The sequence below is a fragment of the Syngnathus typhle genome, linkage group LG12 (assembly GCF_033458585.1).
Source record: "Syngnathus typhle isolate RoL2023-S1 ecotype Sweden linkage group LG12, RoL_Styp_1.0, whole genome shotgun sequence".
In the NCBI taxonomy this organism is placed as follows: Eukaryota; Metazoa; Chordata; class Actinopteri; order Syngnathiformes; family Syngnathidae; genus Syngnathus; species Syngnathus typhle.
In genome coordinates, this window is record NC_083749.1 from 8245187 (window position 1) to 8257654 (window position 12468).

The 12468-nt window shown below is 44.6% G+C and overlaps 1 protein-coding gene across 1 annotated transcript in view; it reads right to left on the reverse strand.

Annotated features, from left to right (window-relative positions):
• Positions 1–5498: 5498 nt before the first annotated feature.
• LOC133163632 (uncharacterized) overlaps positions 5499–12468 on the reverse strand; it is a 50987-nt gene continuing 44017 nt past the window's right edge. The window contains exons 67-90 of the mRNA XM_061293707.1: positions 12253–12461; positions 12068–12180; positions 11772–11893; positions 11637–11699; positions 11402–11557; positions 11202–11290; positions 10162–10282; positions 10041–10076; positions 9795–9962; positions 9412–9531; positions 9224–9334; positions 9122–9154; positions 8903–9055; positions 8452–8595; positions 8196–8330; positions 7969–8129; positions 7764–7887; positions 7626–7680; positions 7481–7547; positions 7283–7416; positions 7169–7212; positions 6919–7092; positions 6667–6821; positions 5499–6598 (exon numbers count right to left, since the gene is read on the reverse strand). Of these exons, the coding sequence (XP_061149691.1) occupies positions 6491–6598; positions 6667–6821; positions 6919–7092; positions 7169–7212; positions 7283–7416; positions 7481–7547; positions 7626–7680; positions 7764–7887; positions 7969–8129; positions 8196–8330; positions 8452–8595; positions 8903–9055; positions 9122–9154; positions 9224–9334; positions 9412–9531; positions 9795–9962; positions 10041–10076; positions 10162–10282; positions 11202–11290; positions 11402–11557; positions 11637–11699; positions 11772–11893; positions 12068–12180; positions 12253–12461 (2795 nt within the window). The 3' untranslated portion in view covers positions 5499–6490. The remainder of the gene's footprint in view (positions 6599–6666; positions 6822–6918; positions 7093–7168; positions 7213–7282; positions 7417–7480; positions 7548–7625; positions 7681–7763; positions 7888–7968; positions 8130–8195; positions 8331–8451; positions 8596–8902; positions 9056–9121; positions 9155–9223; positions 9335–9411; positions 9532–9794; positions 9963–10040; positions 10077–10161; positions 10283–11201; positions 11291–11401; positions 11558–11636; positions 11700–11771; positions 11894–12067; positions 12181–12252; positions 12462–12468) is intronic.

The following is a 12468-nucleotide window of genomic DNA, read 5'->3' on the forward strand; positions in this document are numbered from 1 at the left end:
TTGAAGTTTATTAACATTTTGGATTGACTGCGGTCACTGTAGTCATAAAATTAATCCTGAAAAATACAACTTCCTAATCATTGTGCACAGGGTGTAGGTGCTCTCGTGAATAAGTGAGTGTATGTCATCACTGACAACAACAATTGTGGAATCACAGAGAGTGATATTCTAATTGATGAAAATTCAGGATAGCTAGGAGACCGTGGCGGCCCTGCGGCGGCGCGGCACCTTTGAATGGCCTTGAGTGAAACCAAGAGGATCACTGTGCTTGATACATTTGTTACCAGCAGGATCTTGTCGGAAATATGTCTGTAACAAATTCAGGCTCCAAGATAAGAGCGGTGCCAGAGAAAAGAAACCGAAACCTAACACACACAAACGAAGCCTAACTCTTGCTCGCGCGCACGCACACACGCGCGCACACACACACACGCGCACACATTAAGGAATCCTCTCTTCTCAAATGGAGTGTGTGTGTGTGTGTGTGCGTGTGCGTGCGTATGCGTGTGTGTTAAGTTTCGTTTTCTATTATCTGCCTCCTCCTCCCTTATCTTGAAGACCGAATTTGATACAGAGACATATTTCCAACACAATGCTGCTTGTTCCAAATGTTGCCAACACAGTTATTCACAGGTTATCTTGTTTCCATTCAGTCATCCAATGGTGCAACGCTGCCGCACGGTCTCCTTGCCGTCCCGAATCTTCATCAATTGGAATTTTACTCTCTGTGATTCCACCTGCCACAATTGTCTTTGTCAGTGATGCCATACACTCAGTCATTCACGAGAACCTAAATGACCGTCCGGCTCACTTTTACGTGGCACGTGCATGATGGGATCAGTTGGCAACAAGCAAATACCCAAATACTTTGGCACCAGGCACAAAGCTCATGAAGAGCAACAAGTATCCATTTGGGAATAAATGTTTCCTCAATAGATTTCAAAGTTGATTTCTTTTTGTGCATGCGTGTGTGTGTGTCTCAGTCAAAATGAGTAAGTGTGCCATTCCTCAACTATTAATTTTCACAAAGTCGGCTGTTTCAGGTTTTATATTAGCAATTTGCATATCCACCAGAATGTGACCAGCTCAACTGCTGCTTAATTGCAAATTAAACCTTATTTGCCTTGAAAATGAACGCCACACAGGGAAAAAAAAAACACGTTTCCACTGCAGATTTGTTTTTATCCCATTGAAAACTTGGAGTCAATCCTCAGGAGGTGGGTGGGGTGGACAATCAAAAACCCAGAAAGTTTGACAAACTCCAATTATTGATTATGCAAAAACCATTAGTCAGAATCTGGTCCAGAAGTTGATTGACAGCATGCCAGGGAAAACTGAAGATGTCTTGGAAAAGAAATGTCAACACTGCAAATATTGATTTATTGCATGAATTCCCAATAAAAGCTTTTGAATGGTGTCTCTTTGTATTTACCTCATCATAGTCACTAACGATAAACCCTAGTTTGCGTGTCATCAACTCTATGTGGTCTCTTTCAACTCTACTTTTCAATATGAAATGTTGCTTAAGGCCTTGCTTGAATTAGAAGATAAAGCACACAATCAATTTACACCAGTGAAGGCTTTTGTTCCACTGCTTGAAGGAATGTGACGTTGCTGTGGGCCTGCAGTGGTGCAAAAGTACTTTAGTTCTAGCTGTAGCAGTCTGAATGGCCTTCTCTCTCGAAGTGAAGACACAAGCCCAAAAAGGTTGAGAACTATGCGCGCCCAATAACTAATTGCGACATCTAGTGGCGATTGTTAGTTATTTTTCAAGATTCAAGATTCAAGAGTTATATTCGCCATGTTTGAGCGTGCCAAACAAGGAATTTGACTTCGGTAAAGACACACCCTCTGTTCAACATTTAGGTGACCCCCTCCACTTTGCCTACCGGGCAAACAGGTCAGTGGATGATGCGGTCAACATGGGACTGCACTACATCCTGCACCACCTGGACACCCCAGGAACGTACCCCAGGATCCTGTTCGTGGACTTCAGCTCGGCGTTCAAAACCATCGCTCCGGACATCCTCCAACAGAAGCTCATCCAGCTTGCGGTGCCTGCCTCCACCGCATCATCAACATTATTTTAGGCAAGGGCATTTTGGAAAAAAAATATATATATACACTACCGTTCAAAAGTTTGGGGTCACAAAATTGTTTGGGTGACCCCAAACTTTTGAACAGTAGTGTAAATATTATTATAATAAAATATTATGAATTAAATATTATAAATGATATCTTATATTTGTATAAGATTATATATAATCTATGAATATAAGTATACATATATATTATGAGATTTTTTACACAGAAGATTATATATATAATCTATAAATAATTATCTAAATAAATATATACACTACCGTTCAGAAGTTTGGGGGTCACCCAAACAATTTTGTGACCCCAAACTTTTGAACGGTAGTGTATATGTAATTTGTAATTGTTTTTTTTAAGTGAGGTAGTGAATAACGATATAATCAATCATTACATTAGTTGCTGCTTTGATTTACAATTAAATTCCTAATGTATTTTTTGAGAACAGGTCTGTGCTATTATTCTCAAAGGACACTCGGTATGTATAATTTTTATTTTCAAATGGATCAAATAAATAGCACAAGGCCGGGGGAGGAGGGGGGGGGGGGGGGCATGCTTCAGCTTATCGGGGTTGTGAGGTAAACAAGAAAGCCGTCGAAATACAAAGTATGCAGAAGCGACATAGAAAGTATGAATTAGTTGGCAAGATATTAAAACAGTGACACCAGAGAACAGCAAGGCAACATGTGAAGAATTTATAAAAATAAAGGCAGACTCTCCAATTATTGTAGAGGCAATTAGCAAAACTAAAAAAAAAAAAGATAATTGTGAAGGCAACAGAGAAATATCCAAGCATTGGTGGGAAGTAGTACAGGTAGTAGGCGCAGGAGTAACTCCAAAAGTAGAGGTAGCATTTAGACTGGAACATATTCTGCAGGTAGAGATTGGAAAAGTTATTTGAGACAGTGAGGTAAATTTTGGATTCTATGCGTCACTGTATGTCACCTTAAATGGCGACCTTGCAGCAGTGAGAAGACCCTAAGCTATTTTCGCGGTACAGAGAAGCTCTAGTTTCAGTAATGTGTAGGTACTTAGAATATGGAAGGGCCATTCGTCCGTGACCAGGAAGACCTTTGTCCATGCCCTTTTAAGGGCATCGGAAGTAACCAGTAGAGTGAGACTCGGACCGCAGCTGTTGTTTTACGAGGTACAAATGATGGGGGAGAACAGATAGAGAGAAGGACGAGAGCGCGAAGAGGAAGGAGCGCGCAGGGCGCAGAGGCGTGAAGGACAAGAGCAGGCGCGCAAGGGCGCAAGGGGCAAGAGCAAGAAGCGCGAGGGCCTTTTTGGGGCGAACATCTGTGCTGTCAAGAGCTGAAACATCTTTGCTCTTGGGGCCACTCTAACTTTTGGAGAGACATCACTTTGACATCGGTTGAATAAATCTTTTCCCAATCAGCCGTGTGTCACCGAAGTGCTTCCTTCCCCGGACCAGCCACAATCCACTGAGTGTTTTTTTTTGGAGACCAGAAAAACAACAAAGACCATTCACCACAGTTGCATTCCAGTTGTCATGGATACCACATCATGCATGATGTGCCCAAGCAGAGCTCTACTAAGCCACATTGCAAGTGCGGGCAGGCACATGTGACAAACGTGTTTGACCGAATTTACCTTTGAGTGTGTGCCTCTGTGTGCTGATCCCAAGCCATGGTTAAAATGTGACTGACCTGTTGCCGTGGAGACATGAAAGCTGTTGACACTGTTCTATTTTAATATAGAAATAATTATACCATTGTTTATGTCTCCTTATTGTGCATACTCATTTAATATTCACTTAAAGTGTCATGTTTTTACACATGTTCCTGTTTTATATTGTAAGAAGGGTCTCCTGCACCCTGGTCTGATCACCAATCAATTACAGGGCACATACAGACACATAATGCCATGAAAAAGCATTTGCCCTCTTTCAAACTCTTTTTTCTAGCATAATTTCATCATATAGTTGGATTATTTATTTTTATTTTTTTTGTATTGTATTGTAATGTATTTCAGGTCATTTTAATGTAAAGAATTAATTGGAAAACGGAATAAATTCAAGTTGCAATACCACTCATATTCATTTGTTAATTTTTTGATGTGATTGAAGACTTGATCCAATTTGGAAAATACTTTTATTAAACAAGGGTGCATGAAAACAAATGTGAAAAACAACAAAAGGCGAGGATGTGCAGAAGGTTAGACAGAACGACAAAAGGATAAGGTAAGGAGCTACAAGAAAAACAATTCAAAAGAGTCACATGTACTTACGGTGGCAAGAAGAAGAAGAAAAAAAAAGAAGCAAAATCCATAAGCGCACAGAACATACAAGTCATCACTTAGTACACGAGAGAAGTGAGTTCAAAAACTACAATGCACATGGAAAAGAGCGATGCAAACATTCTGCACCAGCACATTGCTGAAACTGCCCTCAAGTAGCTGCTGATTGGAAAAAGGTGCCTGGTGTGTAGGCCAGGCAATTCCCATGCCCACCTTGCTCAGACACTCCCCTTATTGCACCCACTTGCTCCCATTTACCCAGTTCGAAATGCCCACAAATCCAAGATGGAGAGGATGTGGAACCCGGTACCTTTGCCCACTTCCAGCCCATATAAGATAACATGTACAGGTGTGCCTCTGGTGGAACTCGGGGGCGAAACCAGATGAAACCCATCCTTCCTTTGGTCCCCAGGAAACACTCATTCACCACACTTGGGGCACAACTGGACATAATGGCAAGAAGAATTGAGGGTTAGATGAAATCACAGCTCTACTTAGTGGACAAACAGTGTAAGCACACTAGCTTGTATCTCTGTAGACGAAAAGAATATTCATCCTGATTTGAGCTGATGTGGAATATTCTGAAAAGAGCTAGTATATAAGGCCGATTTAGTCGGCAGAATGATAATCGGTTGGGCCCCATTCTGAACGGTATAATGACAAAACCCTCCACCGCATTTGGTCAAGTGTCCGTTTTTCACAACCCTGCAAGCAGCCCTTGATGTCGCCAATATGATGTAAAACAATACTGTGTGTCTGTTTTTGTCAGTGTCAGAAGGAACCAATATTATGATTTTTTTTTTCTTTTTCCGAGAGGCCACAGGAATAAAAGTGTTTCCAAGTTGTATGAATAGGTGCTTGTTGAGTATTTGTTTTGTCAAACAGCCTCTGATGTCGAGAGTGTTTCAAATATGTAGGTCTATTTTCAAATACTACCTATTTCATCTGATTTGTTAAACAGTCCCAGACAGGGGCACAAGTGTTTAATTCAACCAAATTTAATTCAACCCAATTCATTGAGAGATCATTTAAAATATTTGCCTTTTGTTTTTAAATTTAGCAAGAGTTTGTGGTCGGGGTAAAGCTAGCAGTTTAGTTGGCATGGTTTGAATCAGTCAAAAAATGTAGAAAAAAAAAACCCCGAATCGTAATCAGTTTCTTTTATTTTGAAATTAATGAAAATCAAACGGCAGTGAAAGCCAAAATTTTTCTGACAGCAGTGATTGAGTAAATCACTTCTACAATCAGTAATCAAAAATGCAATAATACATGAATTGTATACAGTGAATTGTAGATGTAGTAACATACTGTAGAAACAACAAAAGTGAAAAACACAATTTTTCTGACACCAGCGATCGAGTAAAAAACTGCCATCAGTTATCAAAAATGCTGGCTTTAAATTTATATGATATATACAGTGACTTGTACTTGCAGTACTAATGGAAAATACTGAATTACCCGTCCAGTGAAATACTGTCTACAATTGCAGACATCATTGGCAGTAACATAGCTCACTGTTGATTCACAATTCATTATTTGTAATCATAATATATATATATATATATATATATATATATATTTTTTTTTTTAACCAGAATAAAACAATAGGCTGTCGAGTCTGGGCACCCTTTTCTAAGGCCGATTACGACAAGACAACACAACACGACATGAATATAAAACAAAACAAAGAACAATACCAGTAACCAACTTTGGACTTTCATTCCAGCTCCAAGACTATTCTAGCCTGTCACGTTCTTACAATTGGGCTCTTTGAAAGCACTGGGATTTCTGTACAATTCTTTACGAAAAGGCAGTCAAAGTTGTTAAGCGCGCAAAAAAAAAATAAAGAAAGACAAAGTAGACCAAGCAGAGTCGAGTGTTAGTGAACATAGCATGCTTGTTCACATTTCATTTGGACACGACATCTAGTTGGGTAATTATAGCGAAGCTAAATGCAGCTACTGTATGAATTACAAACTTATGCAGAGGTGTTCTGATTGCAATTTTGATACTATTCATAGTTACTGAGCAGAGTAGGGAGGGTATTAAAAGTTGCTCTTCTTCTTCTTCGATGACTTCCTTGGGGCGCACCGTTGTAGATTTTCTCCACGGGCATCCTGCTGTTGGCAGGTGGACTCTACTGTGCTACCTGTGGCTTCGATGAGGTAATTGGAAAGTGCATTTTGGGCATCTTGCACATGAAGCTGTTGACTTGGGCGCAAGACATTAGCTTCCATTTTCCAGTCTGAAAGAAAACCATCAGTTTCAGTGGAACGCAAAGGTATTCTTCCAAATGCTCTTTTGGGCACCCACCTGCCGTAACAGAGCCACGCAGTGCTTGCCGAGGCCAACTCGCTGGTTGGGTTCTCCTGCGACCCAGTGGGTGAAGGTCACCTTGTGGCGGTCCGACCACACGAACATGCCGGGAAGCGCCAGGTCGTTCAGTCCGGTCCACATGTCGCTGGTTTCTGCAGAGGATGGATGGGAACAGAGCTCTCATCCAGTTCTCAGGTATTGCATCCATCGAGTTATTCTACGGAGACTGTTAATGTTTGGGATGCGCACCAAAGTTGGAGGCATTTTTCACCCACGCCTGCTCGACCTCGGTGCGGATGGACACCATTTCGGCATCAAAACCACGGCAGACTTGTTGAGCATCAGCCCAGTTCCTTTCGTCGTCAAAAGGTTTGTAGCAGAATCCCGCAAACTCCTCCCAGTCAGGTGCCGAGCATCTGGGCTCTGCAGGCGAGACCCCGTGTGAGTTTTAGTGGTCATGACAGTTGGCGTGACATAAAGAAATGGTTTTTGAACTCACCCCCATCTGCAAACGTATAAGACATACCCAGTGGGCCGTCCAAACTGCAGATAGGAAAGCGGTAATTAGCTGGTGGCTCTTCATGGGACTTTTCTGTGAAAGTTGGCCACTCACTGTCTGGAGATGATCCCGTTCCCAGCGGAGCCCGTGTAGACTTGCTGTTTGGGAGCTCGCATCACAATACAATCTCCTCCAATGTCATTCTGAATGACTCCAGCGTGAATGGCGGCGGCGCAGATGTGCGAGTCCTGCATTTACACAAAGTTGCAGTCACAGACAAGAACTTGACGGGTGGGTGAGGTAATCACGTACCTTTGAGTAGACCAATGTTCCAAAGACAAAGTGTTTGTCTTTGGCACACCCAGGTGGACAGTAGAACCTGCAGAAGTCACGCACACGTTGTGAAATTGACGACAGGCAGTCATCGTCATGAATCATTGTGTCAGGCGTGACTCACGTCATCGAATCGGTCAAGTGGAGGCTGTTGAACTGTCTGGCACAGGTCATCGCATCTGTCGGACATAAGGCGGGATCATTTTTCATTGTTTTGGGCTTGTTGTTTTCGGCAAGCAAAGCAGTAGATTGTGTTGCTCACCGTCATGTGCGCATCCCAAGATGTCTAAGCGGAGGCCAAATTCTGGACGATTCTCCAGCGGCAGAATGCGGACGTACTGAGCGAACGCGGGCGTCTCAAGCAGATGAGTCCCACCACCGATGAACTAGAAATAGAATGTTTCCTTGTTTGTGGTGACAAGATTGGAGGATGAGGTTGCGGTCGATCTGATTACCCCTGTGCTCACCTTCCCGTTTGGGTGTTTGGTCCACTTCCTCCTATCAACGCTCACCTTCATCTCAAGTTGGATGTCCCAGGAGCGAGTATTGTCGCTATCACACCCCTGGGTCACGATCGCCGTCACCTTTCTCTTGTAACCGAGGTTCACCTGGATCCAGCTGCCGACGGCTGGAGGGGACCAGACATTAGAACGCTCAGGAGACCACAGTGACAAGCTGTCAATTATCTGCGTACGAGCTTTTGACGGCTTCCAGCAGGACTCCCCGTTGAGGCGGGCTTTTTCTGGGGTGGCGTCTTCCATTGAGGAGGAGGCTTTGAAGAAAGAGTCTGCGAGGCTCCCGTCCGCAATGCCCAGACTGTCAAGACATACTGAGGACAGCCAAAAGTCATTTTCATTTGGAAAAGAAATCGGCCCCTTCTATCCGCTTGTGGAACTCCTTGTATTGGTTTTTAGATTGCAGAGCAGAAGATCACAAAACGTGAAGCCCACCTTTGTGCTCACAGCTATAGACCATCTCCAGATATTTGGATGTGGCAGGGCAGGAATCGTCCTCCAAAAGCTCAATGTGGCATTTTTGGTGACCGTTGCACATTTTCCTGTAGCGAGGGAGGATGCCTTCCACTCCGCAGTACTCTGCAAGTTACAACACACCGGTGAGTCTGAGTGGCCCTGAGGAGCATTGATGCACCTGAATGAGTTCACTAAGACAAAGTCGAACCAAACTAGTATGTTTCTGCCCGATGAGCGTTTCTGCATACAGACTAATTTTGGCATCTGAACAATTTTTAAGCATTGGTTCATTTTCATTACGTTTTGTCGCATGCCAAAGTTCTTTGGAGACTTTCAGGAGACCAAGCAAAACACGCTGAATGAGCCTTCAGAGGTAGGCGGATAAATGCCTTAATTGGCAGCATCAAAATGGTGGGTTTTCAGGTCTTACCGTCGTCGTATGAGTCGCTGTCCACCAAGCAAACATTGTCACTCCGCCGACCGTAAAAGGCGGACTGGATGCTGATGCGGCCTTGCTTCTGACCCTCATCCTCACATACGAGGTCAGCAGAATGGTTGTCGCAGACAAGTATCTCCTTAAAGCCTGAAAAAGCATTGTCAGGTCATTTTTGCCTAGGAATGTTTGAAGCCACTGTTTAAGACGACTTACCGTCATGAGGCTTCGAAGGTTTTGGGGAGTTTCCTGCAAGACAAAAGCCAAAGACACGAGACAGCATGTTGTGAGAATCCACTGAGCGTCGTCACGTCTTACCTCTTTTCTTGCAGATGTAGCCCCTTTTCTTCCTGCAATCGTCAAACTTCCAGCGACCGTTGCTTGTGAGTAAGGAAAGACAGGATGCACCAGAGAGGTCACCGGGATCATCTGGAAGGAGACGACAGATGCTCGGCTCCGTTCCTCCGCAACATTTCAGACAAACGTCGATTGGGTGTTTGACCCACCTCCGTCCATGAGCACGTAACCAAACGGGGATCCGTCAGTCCACTCGCTGCCGTCTTTCGTGATGTTGTTGTTGACGCCCAACCACAGAGAGGGAGAGCTCGGCAGAAAGGTGTACAGACCTTTGGAGATATGTGGTAAATGTGCAATAAGCGTTTGAAACAATCCTGTTGGTGCTTTGCTCACTGCCGGCTTCTTGCGGGAGAGGAGCAAAGATACACCAACTGCTCATTGGTAGTATCGATGAACATGCACGTGATTTGAATGACTAATTGTTAAGGGTTGTCCGAGGAAACAAATGCAGGTGACGTCTGGAGCTCCACCCATGTTGGGGCAATTCAACAGCCCTGACGATAACCTGGAACCTGACAGACGGACAGCCTACTTTGTATGAAGGCCTGTTCATGTGAGTTGGTGATGCTGAGCAGATCGCCTCCGCGGCGGAGGCAGTCGTCTCGGGCCTCCTTCCAGGTCTTGGTGGGCCTGTGTTGAATCAAATAGCAGAAGTCGGAGGAGAATCGGTCCGGCCACCAGCCGCACTTTGCACTCCAGCCTGCAAGCGAGACTCGAGTCACTTGAGGGCAAAGCGGTGACAAGAGACCACATGTCGACTGCTGGGTGGGACGCCCACCTGCCGGCGGAGGAAGAACAATCTCTTGGACCTTGGCTGCAAGGAAAAGAGAGAACTCATTAGAACGCTTAGATAGAGGGAGCACATGGAAGTGCAAAGTGAGTGGTCTTCCTTTTCGTACCTTTTTTACAAATGAATGGCCGATTATTGGTGCAGGGCCAGTCTTCAATTTGTCCAGTTGGCGACAGCGCACAGCAATCACCAAGTCCTGTCGGCCGGTTTAGCACCCATGCAATGTTGCCCTGCGGACGACACGCCAAACATGACTTTGGCGCGTTTGGTCTTGCTTCCCGCTACATTTGGGTCCTTTTTTCCTCCCACTAATCAATATTTTCTCCATCCTTTTCTCACATTATATCCATTCATCCAGTTTTGAATGACTTTTATATCAATTTACAACTGTCTTCCAGTTAAATCACAACTTGCGTTTCAGACTCATTTTATTCTCCGAAATATCTAACTTTGACCCGTGAAATTTTGCACTTTGATCATCACTGATTTTTTTTTTCATTTTATTTGGTTTTCTTGTGTGTCAAGTTGAACCACGGCGGGGGCACTCTGGGACAGGGTATTAATAGGAAGTCCCACGTTGCGGCGAGGTGCCAGTTTTGTGTGGATGGCGAGAAAGATCGCTGGGCCCACGCAGTACGGTGTGTGGAGCAAAGAGTCCTAATCTGGTAATTGTTGTTTTAGTGTTTCAGTATTGTGGTATGATTATTTGTGGTAAATGTGTTTTCATTTGACAGGGTCGATTGGTGGTCGAGGCGTGGTGTGTGAGTGACTGGGTGTGGGTGTACAACCCGTCAGGTATGTGGAATTTGGGAGTTGGATTAGAACATAGTTTTAATTGTTTAGTGACACACTTTTTACAGTTGTTCACATATACCGCTGCCTACTGTCCTTTTTTGTTTGTTCTGTTATTCTTTTTTGGTTTTAATACATTTTGTAAACTTATTTCATCTGGGGTCATTGATTCACCCCACCTGCATTACATTTGTAAATTACAATACAACACACATAGTTCCACAACTTTGTCCTTGGTAAAGGTCTAGATGATTTACACATTCAATGTTGTTTATCTCTTCTCGTAACATTTGTCCTCACTTGGAACTTTTGCCATTCGATATAACTTTTGTAGACTGCTCTAAACGTTTCACTTACCGTAGGTGTTGCGTCGCTCCACTCAAAGTTGTCCTTGTTCTTCTTGAGTCCCACCCAAGATTGCACTCCTCCTGCATATGGTGCGTGAGCTTGGGGATATCAAAGAAGCGAGAAAATTTAGCACAAGAAGAGCACCGTGTCAGACATTGTGAAGCGGTCGGGGACGATTGCTGGTATCGGCAGTTGGTCTTGACGCTCACCAGTCAAGAATTGGCTATCAACCAGTGAGTGGACGCTGGCCAGGTGACCGTTCCATTCTTTGCAGAACCTCTCGGCTGCCTCCCAAGTTCGCTTCATCCCCTCAAAGTGATAGCAAGAGTCCTTATACAGGAAGTCGCCAGGGTTGCAGTAGGAAGCTGAAGCCACCAAGACACATGGATTACAAATCCACAACAAGACAGTGCAGGTGTGGAAAAATGCGTCGCTGCCACTCACTCTCCACTCGATTGCGGCCAATTCCATAGTCTTTGTAGGAACAGAGTCGTCCGTCTGGGCAGGCTGCAGGAGGACAACACGATTGCATTTTCTTCTCCTTTGAGCGTCAACATCGCAACGGGCGTGCGGACTTACCGTCGAGCGGCCGCTCGCACATGTACGGCAATGAGGATCCGCACGAGCCATGTCTCCACTTTCCAGGCTGACTGTCTACGTGCACACCTTGGTTGACATACGCGCAGGATTCATCGTTGGGGCTGTTGAGAAAAGTCGGGAAAAAGGAGACACACATCCGACAAACGTGCCAATTAGGAGGCTTTTCCTCCTTTCACATCAATACGAGTGCTCTCTCAAAATTTGCAGATGGGATCCATAATCTCGCTGTGTGTTCCGCCTGACAACAAAAGGACGCAAAGAGGTGACCTTCTTACCTGCTATCTTGACGCGAGTCCCAGTTGGCGTAAGTCGGCGTCACACCGGTGTCTGACAAAGACAGTCTTTTTTCTCCTGCTTCAAAAAACCGACACCAGGCCACGTCACATTTCTGCCGAAAACAATCGCAGGTGACAGTTAAGTACCAGCGGAGAGTCAACGTATTTTACCGCTTTCGTCTCACCAGATTGGAACGTCCGATCCAGAACGGCTTGTCGCCCATTTGCTCCTTCACGAAGCTTTGCTCGTCCTTGGAGATGATGGAGACCAGGTCGCCGCCCTCCCAGACGCAGTCGTAACGAGCCCCCAGCCAACCGTTGGTGGTCTCCATCTTCTTGTAGCAGTTGGAGCCAAAGCGGCGCCACCCTTTGGTCCTTTCACATGTCTGAACGACTGAGGA